General features: G+C 42.5%; 1 protein-coding gene across 1 annotated transcript; it reads left to right on the top strand.

Moving 5' to 3' along the window:
- Positions 1-3,711: 3,711 nt before the first annotated feature.
- Positions 3,712-10,741, top strand: SERPINB12 (serpin peptidase inhibitor, clade B (ovalbumin), member 12). The gene is made up of 7 exons (XM_010074107.1): positions 3,712-3,879; positions 5,506-5,619; positions 5,979-6,110; positions 6,937-7,054; positions 8,200-8,342; positions 10,044-10,214; positions 10,337-10,741. The coding sequence occupies exons 1-7, from the start codon at positions 3,712-3,714 to the stop codon at positions 10,739-10,741; spliced, it is 1,251 nt and encodes a 416-aa protein (XP_010072409.1).
- The last annotated feature ends 787 nt before the right edge of the window (positions 10,742-11,528 follow it).

An 11,528-nucleotide genomic window follows, 5' to 3' on the forward strand; every position in this document is an offset into this window, starting at 1 on the left:
GCAAAGCATCTCCCATCGTCAGCTGTAAAGCCCCAGCCCTGCTTGCTGATCCTGCACTATTGCTAATGTTAGTGCAGATGCTTTGCCTAGTGCAGATCAGCAGCTGTGATCTTTCTGGAACATTTATTTAGATTTTATATCTTCTCTCCTTACCACACCAAGATCTTTTAAAAGTAACGTTACCATTTATTGTCCAGCATGTAGGTGTTCTCCAAACTCCACTGTCCTCGCAGTAACTCCAGAACTCTCCCTGACTGAATGATTACACAGATTACACACATGGCTTTATGGTGTGGAATCATTCACACACTGGTTCCTGCCCCAGTTTAGATTAAGAAACTTCACTAAGTCCTTTCATTCTGCAGTAAGAAGGTTCCGCCACTGGCCCACAGCTCCCTCCCCTTGCTTTGGGTTTCCAGGGCAGCTCTCTAACTAGTTCCCACAGTGTTTGTACCTGGACGCCTCCCTGAGGACAGCCTGCTGCTTCTTCTAAAGGAGTGGCCACCTCGGTACACCAGGCACTCCCATTTAAAACCTGTTCCCAGCTCCTGGGCTCTCCCTCCACTCTTGGCTGTGGGTCCCCTCCCTGCAGGGTGAGGTGGAGGTGCCTCCTTCCTTCTGAGGAAGTTTATTAACTCTTTTTTTCTCCTTGACTCGTTCTGAGATCTGGGCACACCTACAATATGCCTCATAACCTACATTAGTGGTGAAGGAATTCACGGGTCCCTTTCAGATCTTTCAAGAGGTGTGGGAGTGGAGCAATACAAACTTCAGCAGTAAAGAAGCGCTGAGTTTTGTTTTCAGAAGGTTTTGGATAGTAGGTCATGAAGGTGGAAGAAAAGATAAATGACTATTTAGTACAATGCCTTTTTCTTGTGGTAAGACGACTGTGTTATTAAAAGGAAAATGAAAGACACAAATGTGTAAAGACACAAACAGCAGAGCTAGAGCAGCTGTTTTCAGAATTAATGAGACATAACTCATCTTTAATTTGTTTGTTCAGAGAACCTTCTGGGTATTTCTCCTCTGTTTTGCCCATTTGTTTTAGGTCTTTATGTGAAGTACTTCTGGATTTCAGGGTAAAACCAACATCTCAGTATGAAACATATACAAACTTGTTCTTTCAGCATTGCAGGTTCTTTCCACAGAGCATCTGTCAGAAGCACGATGAAGCATTGATTATTGCTGTGCTTTTCAAGCTAGTCAAAAGGCAAGAAATGTCTGCATTTGCCACATGTGGCACCTTCATATATTCAGCAACTTGACCTTTCAGCTCTTCCAAACCACTGCAGCAATCTGTTTTAGGCCAAGTCTGTTCTCCTGTGGGCTGAGTTCATTCCCATTGTCTGGCACTTGCTGTCGTCTAAGATGGTTTGTGCAGACAAATTCTGTGTCTCAGCTGAGCCACATCAACTCTCTACAGCCTTGTAACTTCTGGCACCAGAGCCCCAGCTTCTCCTGCAAAGCCTGTGGCTGGCTCATGGCTGAGCAAGAGGCAGAGCACGCTCTGCATCCTTGAGGAAAATGCAAGACATTTTGAATAGTTTTTGGAGTAAATAAAGCTCTGTGAAGGGCAGGCTCTGTGTTTGGGGGGGGAGCTGTGGCTGTGGTAGAAGATCCGGGGCCCCCGTGGGTGAACTGGGTGGCAGGGGAGCAATTGGCTGGGAGAGTATGGAGGTCCCCGGCACCAGGCAGCCCCTTCCTAGGAAGGCTCTAGACCCCTCTTGCAGTGGCTGCTGGACACTGGCAGCCCAGGACAGGCCATACAGGGGCTCTGATGATGAAAGATCCTGAAGTTCGGCTTTGCACCAGCCTCTCCCCACCCTTAGCCTTCTGGTGACACAGGCTGAAGCTCCTCATATAATGTGGGATGCAGCAGCTGGGTGGCACAGGGCTGGGAAGGGGAGCCTGCTTTCTGTGCCACGGCTGTCTGTGGGCAGAGGGAATAACCAGATGGCTGCGGACCCACCTGTCTTTTCAATGGAGAGGAGCTCTGGCAGCTTGCTAAGGACCGGACCCATGCTTGTTCCAATGCAGGCTGAAAGTCAGAGCCAGCCTGATCTGTGCCGTGGGAGAGGTGAGGGCCTTCTCTCCATACTGTGGCTGTGTATTTTCCCCTAAACAAAGCATCTTTCTGGAATACAAGCCACAGCTACTCACCTCTAGCTCTGCAAGCAGGCAGGAGTGTGTGCTTTGCTTTTCACACATTTTTCTGGTGTGCTGTCCAAAATATAATTTGTGTGACACTAAAGTGGTGTGGGGTTTTTGGGTATAATGATGTCAGAAAAGTTGTGTGATTTCACTGGTATCTACACAACAGTTTCACAGTTCTTCTCAGAAAGGACAGGAAAGGAGTTTCTAAATCCCTTTTTTTCAGACAGCCCTCTGCTTGCAAGGACCAAGCTGAAACTTTGTCCCAACTTGTTTTTAGTGGAGTGGATTCAACGTAAGTGACCCACAAGAAAGGTGTCAGACTGTTGTGTTTCTAGTACAAGAGAAAAGAGTGACACAGATCTTGTCATATCATAGAGCAGGAACGTGAAGGCTTCTTTTCAGGGCTGTTGAGCTATTGCTTTGTTTGGAAATTTTAATTGTTTAGCCTTCCTGAATCTGTGGCTCCTGGAAAACTCATGAGGAGGGAAAAAGTGTATTTCAAACTGTTCATGTTTCCGTATGTAGTTCAGTCTCCATAGCTCTTTATCACCTTTTTTATAAATGATTTTATTTTTATAAACCTGTTGCTTGAAACCCTTATACTGTTGTCTCAGAAGCAGAGTTCATTGCCTGGAGTGCAATAAGCCAGAGATACTGTTTATTGCATGTCTGCACAGAGACGGGTGCTAGGTGGCAATTCTGCAAAGCTAGCACACCCGGTTTCAGTCATACTGTGCATTTTTACAGTTTAAAATGTTAGTGCCACATCCTTCTAACTACAATTGGTTAGTTTTTATCTCTTCTTAATTGCAGTTGGTTAGTTCTTTTCTCACTTTGACTTAAAAACAGAGTGTTCCTTCAATTTACTATGCATGCTCAGTAAGTGGGGGTCTTAATTCAGGAGGGTTGTCCCAACACTCGGAGGTGTGATTTTTAGCATCATAATTATATTAAAATGAGGATAGGTCACTCTTGGACAGTGCTAATCACTAACTTTACTGACTACTCCAAACGTACTGATTGTTTTCCAGGATGTTCCCATCCTCAAGGATAAATCTAACAAACCTTAGGTGATTAAAAAGTTTTTCTCAATAGTCCCAAGGACAGTCTTCCTAATACACACAGAGAGTAGATATTTATTATGTAAACTTCTAACTTAACTTGCAACAATGTCACATATAACTGTATACACCAAACCAGTTTGGAGAAGGAAAATGTTAATCCACAGTTGATTGATTTCAATACCATGATCTGAAATAAGATACACCATGGGATAAGACAAAAAACAGTCCTTTCTGGGGAATTCACATATGCTGTAAGTGTAGGTCCCTTTTCCAGACCCATTGTAACCTTGCACCTGCTGTAGAGCATGGACCAATAGATGTGTTCAAGGTTGGCTGTTTCGAGCTCTCAGAATTTAGTAAACTTCTATTATTTAGCAACTAACAATAAGACAACCTCAGGGCAGACTGGTACTTTGCATTGTGATCTAGCTAGGCAACAAGCTGCGTTAAATTTATTTTTTATTTTGTGCTCCCAGTCAGCAGCTGCTTCATGATGGACTCCATTTCTAGACCAATTACTGAGTTTTGCCTTGATCTCTACAATAAGCTCAACAGAAATGCAGAGGACACAAACATCGTCTTCTCTCCGATGAGCATCTCTGTTGCCCTGGCCCTGGTCTGTCTAGGTGCAAGAAACAACACTGCTGCTCAGATAGAAAAAGTAAGTATTAAAGAAACATGCTGAGATGCTTCTACATTGCTTGCTGTTCCCTTAATGGAAATCCCAGCACAGCATGTGTGTGAGGGTTTAATAGGAAACAAGCATGAATACGAGCACAGGTGCCATCTTTAGAGTTGTGCTTGGTGCACGGTGCTCCCTGCCACCTGCCTGCATGACTTGCCTCATGCTCCCATGCCGACTCGGGCGCACGGAGCAAGAGCTGAATGAGGGGAGGTGATATGCCACAGCAGGGCACTCTGGCCTTTCCCCAGCCTGCTGCCAGAATGTCAGACTTCTTTTCAAAATTACAGGCAGGCACTTTCCCTCAGGGTTGCTATGAGAGTCCTGAAAGTGTGAGTCAGGGTGGGTAGTGGGGAGAGTTGTAGAAACCTGAAATGATTTCACCTGGATGGCTGGAAGGTTAGCTCACTTATCACTTATGGCATTAAAGAGTCAAAATGTGTCACCTGCAGAGCTCACAGGCACCAAGGGAGGAAGGGAGGGGGTGAAGAAGGCCACTGCTCTTATCGCTGTGACTTTACTCCCCACAATGCAAGTTCTGCTTTCTGTGATCTTTCCTCTCTTATTTGTGTCTATAAGCAGTAAAAGACCACTAATCCTAAGGCATAGGTTCTTGTCAGTAGCTGACTCTGTACTGGGAAATCTTCATCCTTCATCATTATATCCTAACACTGCCACATGCACAGTCTGACTGCTGGGTCACCTGCAGCGAAGGTAGACATGCTCTCCTCATGAGGTTCTGAGGATGTGGTGGGTTGACCTTGGCTGGTGGCTGCCAGGTGCCCACCCAGCTGCTCTCTCCCTCCCACCCCCCCTTCAACAGGACAGGGGGAGAAAATAAGATGAAAAAGCTTATGGGTCAAAATAAGGACAAGATCACTCACCAATTACTGTAATGGCAAAACAGACTTGACTCATCTTGGAGCCAGCTGGAACCAGCTGTCAAGGAGCAGCGCCTGGTCTCTTTGCACAGAGGCCACCCCCACGGCCCCCTGTCTGCCATAACCTTGCCACATAAATCAAATACACAGGGACTTTTGTTTATTTTAGGAAAGCAATGGGTATCCAGTATCCTCAATAAAAAAGATTAAGTCTATGTATGATGCAACATTTTTATAATGGAGAAGATGCTGGAAATTTTTCAGTGAGATATTTGCACATTGGGAACAAGGACCAGTTTCCATTAAGAGCACATTTGATATAATTCTAAGATGATGCAAAGATTAGGAATGATTGCAAAAGGCCAGTTTTGATGTTTTCAAAGAAAACCATTTTTGTATCTTTGCCTGAGGCAACTTTTTGTTTTGAAATTTAAGGTAACTGTGGCAATAAAAATGCAGATCAAATGTAAGCATTTTGAGGTAGTGGAGAGTAGCATTTTGGGGGACTAAGTGCAAGTTCTTCTTGGTTCACTAGCATAGAAATAGGAATTTAAGCATGAATATGTGAACAATTTCAAGTCTGTCTTTTCAGCCTGACTGAAGCTGAGAATATATCTTTCATAAATCTTCACCGTTTATCCAGGGCAGCATAGAGAATCTTTTAAAAAATGAAAATGCTTTTATCCCAGTTACAATAGCCATAATTTGGCATCTTCAACTACAGGTGCTCCACATCAGGAAAGCTGAAGGAAGAATGAGCCTTGGACCTGACCTTGGGAGTGCAGCCCCAGAAATGGAGCCAGAACTAAGCCAGGAAAGACAGTCGTCCCTCTCACAGGTACCAACTTGGCTAGGGAGCACAGGAGCTTTTTCTTAACTGCACAGTAGGTCACCAGTTATAAGGCACTGGAGTCTGCCACTGGAGGGAATCAAGATAACACACACAAAGTCTGCCTGATCCACTAGGAAATGCCTCATATAAGGTGTTACCTTATTAAAGGCCAAGTCTTCCATGAAGTCAATACCAAAGCCTTCAGTGCTCTCATTTGAAGGAGGATCAGGCTACAAAGCTTAGACTAGCTGGATTTAAAAATTGGTATAACAAGAAGGCCTATAGTGTAATCTAATTAGGATGCAAATTAACAACCAAAGCTATATGGAAGAATTGTATAATCATTGTGTTTGTAATATTCCTAGTGTAACAAGGATGGAAACCTTAACCATGAAGCATTCCAGGCACTGCTTTTACAACTACAAAACCTTGGTGAAAACTATGTTTTAACCCTGGCCAACAATCTCTGTATACAACAAGGATTTGAACTCCAGCAGGTAAGTTACCTGTATCTGCTAACTGCTGTGGCCCTGACCTCAAGCTTCCCTGTAACTCTGAGCCTTGCTGTTGCTGTCCCTGCATGTATTTTGGAGCACTTGATGTGAGTCTTGGAGTGGTATCTCATGGGGCTGGTGGGAAATAGACAAGAGTGTCAGCTTTCAATTTTTTTGCATTAAAAATCCCCTAATGGCTATAGAGCAAAAATAAAGCAGGAGTCTGTTCACTTTTGGCCTATGTCTACACTCAGCCAGAGGTGTGACTACAGCCCAAACTGGCCTATTCAAGCTACTTCTGGGCTTGCAAGTGGCACAGCTGGGGCAGCAGTAAGCTTGAAGAGGGCTTATCACCTGAGGTGTTATATAGTGTCATGCATAGAGCTGCTGTGCTGAACTTCTTATTCCTTTCTTACTAATGACAGAGTGGTCTCCACACTGCCTAGTAAGGATAACTTGCAAGTCACATCTTTGCTTTGCTGTCAGTTATTTCTGTTGAAGTCTTTGAATACTTATGCATTAAACAACACAGCTTGCATCTTCTCTGAATTTTTACTTTTATCTGGACCTCAGGTATGCAGTTCTCCATGGGATGACTCTTTCTTTTTACTTATTTACTTTTTTGCCTGTACAATAGAACACTTATCTCTTCTTCAAAGATTCTCTAAATAAACTTCAGATGGTTGAGGTTTCCAAAATGAAATTTTGCCATATGGAGTCAACAAGTCCCTCACCATTTCTAAAATACTTCTGAACTATTGATTCCTCTCAAAAAGGAATAAGTGCTTAACAGACTTGACCAATTCATAATCTTTATTTTGTTTTACAGCAATTTCTAACATGCACTAAGGAACTGTATGGAGCTATGCTGCAGACAGTGGACTTTCACAGTGCTGCTGAAGCTGCCAGAATAAAAATTAACACTTGGGTTGAAAGTGAGACACAAGGTACAATGAAGCAAAACCATAGCCATACTATTACTGCCTTCTTCCACTGTTCTAACAAAAGAAATTCCAGGGTATGAAAAGCAAAGACTTGTTCACATTTCTGGGTGTTCAATATTATGCTGTTTAAAGACAGTTTGTTTTCCCATTCACTCTTGAAATATTAGAGTAAGTAAATTATTTCTGTATTAAAGGTGTGTTTGTTGTCAAATACTTTTGTATTCCCACCCTTAGGCCTGGCATGGTAATTGCAATATTACCTATAAGGCTTGAGCAGACAAACTGCTTCTGTGAACATTGTTATATGAAGAGCAATGCCCACAAAGACAAAAGATGTGACGACCAGCGAGACTCACTATCACAAGTGACAATCAGCCGGCTCTTAGCCTTAACAAGCTATCAGGGGCCATCGGCTCTTGCTGGTTAGACTAAACATGATATATACCATTTTCCTTTAGTTTTGCCACAGCTGCAGTAGCATCAGGATGAGAATTTTCTAAATCTTCTGGCTGAACATAAACCAGAACTTAATGTGGGACAGACAAATAGATTTGAAGGCTTCTGTATGTTCTCAGTTGCCCATCTCCTGACCAAACCTGTCCTTGTACTGGCAGAGCTGCCTGTGACTGGTGTGGGAAAGAGCTGTTAACCCCACTAAGAGGGGTAAGAGGGGTGAAGGTTCAGGAGCCACCTGGCACAGGGTTAGGAGCCATAGTTGCTCTGGGTGCTCATATGAAGCTTGTGGACCTGCTGTGTCCTACATCGGTCTCTGTGTAGAAAGTCAAAAACGCCACAGCTGGTTAACTGCTGTGCTTGGTGGAAAGAGAAAGATGCCCATATGTAAACTGAAATATGTCATTACTGATGCTGCCTTCTTCCCCATGGTTAATGTCAGCTGGCACATATGCATGTTCACTGAGACTGACATCTGGTAATTTGGTGACCCAGCTCCCCCTTGTCCTCCCTGACTGGTAACAGCGAAGAGGAATCTACCATTTGTTTGCCTATATTGTTCCTGTCCTTTGAGTAAACCAAGAACTGGATTTCTAAGTTTCTCCAAAACTAAGTTCACAGACGAGTAATTGAGTCTCAGTCTGGAGTCTTAATGACAACTAACAAATACTTGTGTACTCCAAAATTTCCTTTAGGTAAAATCAAGGAACTCTTTGCTCCTGGTGTGATTGACGCACGTGCATTGCTGCTGCTGGTGAATGTAGTCTACTTCAGAGCATCCTGGGAACACAAGTTTGAGGAGCAAAAAACAGTACAGAGAGATTTTAAACTGAATCAGGTACATCTGCATTCTGTAAATCTTAACATTATTTACCCTAGATACCGTGAGCAATGAAGCAAGCATAACACAGAAGCAGGATGTCCAGGGCTCAGTTGCCCTGTGAGAAAGGTATGGGTGTGCTGGGAACTTAACCTGCCTCTCCTGTTGGGTAGAGATGGCAGGAGGGTTCTTCACAGAAAAGCATAATCTGTACTGGAAAAGTGTGCAAGTCTTCGAAGTTGCAACAACTCAGAATTTTGCTTTGTTGACTGGTGAAACACAAGCATTAGCCCTGATTAGCACTTTTGAACATAGTCATTACAGGTAGTTGTCATGGATGGAAGCAAGTCTGAACATCCTATTTCATACAGGCTCCACAGGGTCATCCTGGTGTTTATATATTCGATGCACTTTAACATTAGCTGTGTATTTGAGAGACTGAAACAGACCAAACGAACTAGGCCAGGTACTAGCAAACCACAAAAATATAGCTGCAGTTTGAAAAACGAGAAATTCTTATAGAGTATTTCAGTTTATTTATAGTATTTGTAATGTTTGAAAGTTATTTTAAATGTGTTTTTATTTTTAGCCCTTTTTTTCTGACATAGGGGTATCACCAAAGCCTTCATTGTTTAATGAAGGTCTTGTCAAGATGGTTGCAAAGTTAATTCTTTAACAAGGACATTCCTCCACGTACTGTGTGTGCCTTTTAAGTCTAAGAGATATTACCAAAAAAGAGAATAGAAAACATTTACTTTCATTTAATTCAGTTTCGTCTTCTTTCCATATGTTGTGCCAGTATTCTCATCCACAATAAAAGAAAAAACCCAGCAGATTTAGGTCTGATCTTAAGTTGCAGAGTTTTGTATGGGAAAAAGTCTCTTTTGTGTGTTCCTCATATATCAAAAGAAAAGGTCAGTAAAACATATTTCTAGCTATCGTGCTGCATTCCATTGTTAAGACACTGGTAAGAAACTCATATTCGGTACTTAAATCTGTGACTTTAAATATATCTTTGGATATATATTGATACATTGACAATGGTCTACAGCTGAAAACATTTGGTATGCTGCTGCAGTAGGAGAAGCTATGAGGTAGGGAGAAGCTGTACAGATTCTTCTTTATATGCTAATCAATACAAGCAGTATTTTTTCTGAAAATATGTCGTCTACTGAAATTCTTCTTTCATTGCTTAAGAAGTTAGCTAGGAAGTTAGCTAACTGTAAAGTGAAACTTGAGCCTTTATACAGCTTTCAAACAAGCTCCTCACAAAAAAGGCAAGATGACAAGGCCCAGAAGAGCATGCCTGAGAAATGCTATGATTTTGCCCTTAACCTCTTCATTGCTTCCTGTCTGAACAATCAGTCTGATAAATGGCAGCCTGACTCTTGCAGTGCTATTTCTTCTTCATCCCAGTCTAAGTTAGGACTAGCAAATCCAACCAGAATCAGCCTGTTTGGAAGTGTAACACTATTAAGCAACTTCACTATTTGATCAGTTGCAGGAAAATTGTTTCTTTTTTTTCAGAGCATTATCCCCTTTATTTATGCATGGCAAAGATGATGTTTGTGTGTCACTGTAGGTGCAACAAAGTAAAGAAAAATTTTTATCCTAACAACAGTTACCGCTGAAACCCTGGCTACTGATATTACACCTGCAATAAGTTTAAATGTTGAGAGCTGTATTGCTTAAGTAACCATATCATTTTATTTTAAATAGAAAGAGAAAAAACCTGTGCAGATGATGTATCAGAAAGGCAAGTTTAAATTAGGCTACATTGAGGAGATGGGTGCTCAGGTCCTTGAACTCCCTTATGCTCAGAAGTCACTGAGCATGATTATCCTGCTTCCAGGTGACATGGCTGATGGATCTACCAGTGGGCTGGAGCAGGTAAGGCAGTAAGTATCATGGACTATGGCTGAAAGTTGATTGTCTGAATTAAGGCTGGGTAAAGAGCTAAACTTTTCAAAGCTGCCCACCTATTTTCAGCTCTTTTTTTTCCCATCTTCTAGATTGAACGTGCAATGACCTATGAAAATTTAATGCTGTGGGCCTCTTCAGAGCACATGTTTGAGACAACAGTGGAGGTATACCTTCCCCGATTCAAGCTTGAAGGCACCTTTGACCTCAGTGAGCTATTGCAAGAGCTGGGGATGACTGACATCTTCACTGAATCGAAAGCTGATCTTTCCGCAATGTCATCTGCAAAGTATCTGGTGCTGTCAAAAGCTGTCCATAAGACATACGTGGAAGTCAATGAGGAAGGCACCATAGCAGCAGCTGGTACAGGAGCTGTTGTCGTGGGGAGGTCTCTTCCTCTCACAGAAGTGTTTATGGTTGACCGCCCGTTCTTATTCTGTATCAGACACAATCCTAGCAATACCATTCTTTTCTTTGGCAAACTCTGCTCACCTTAAAGTCAGGGCCATTTTCTAACATTGTGAGAAACACCTGGATGAAAATCAGAAATTGTATTTTTTCCCAATGCATTCTTAATCCTTTGACAGCTAGTTTGTATTTCAAAGTAATCATTGCAACCAATCTTAGCTTAGAACCCATGAATTGTATGCTCTGTTGCTAGGCTCCTTGAATTGCAAATATTGATCTGAGTCCAGAACAGGAGTAAATTTTGCTTTAACCTCACTGGATATGAATAAAATTTTGTTTCCTCGATGTCCACATATGCTGCTGTGTTCCTTACAGTTCCCCAGCCAAGCCATGTAGCGTAGTACAGCACTTTCCTGGGTGTGTGAAGGTGGAGTTGATATGCTGCTGTCTGAGAATTGTCTGCAACAATTTTCAGTAACTGCCAGTAAAACCAGAGTAGCCCTTATCTGTATTTTTCAATTCCTGGCCTGCTCAGTCCTGGTCAGCAGAGAGATGCTTTAGAGACCCCTTTTCCTTACCTGCATTCTGTAACTGTGGCACATCCTTTGCACAGTGGAGATCTGACCTTCATCATTCCCTTTCCTGCAGCAACCGTTCACAGCCAAGGAGGAGATAGTTATTTACAGCAAATATACCTATTTACTGGTAACTGTACCACTTTCTCCCCAGTGATGTGTACTGGATCTGCCTTTGTGCTATTCTGAGTTACATAAAAAGCTTATGCTAGAGGCAGCTTTGGCTTCATTTATTATTTAGATGGACGCCTATATTGAAAGTGTCACCTTACCAATTGGACGAATGATGTGACATGTACTC

The sequence above is a fragment of the Pterocles gutturalis genome, unplaced genomic scaffold (assembly GCF_000699245.1).
Source record: "Pterocles gutturalis isolate BGI_N339 unplaced genomic scaffold, ASM69924v1 scaffold6427, whole genome shotgun sequence".
Classification (NCBI taxonomy): Eukaryota; Metazoa; Chordata; class Aves; order Pterocliformes; family Pteroclidae; genus Pterocles; species Pterocles gutturalis.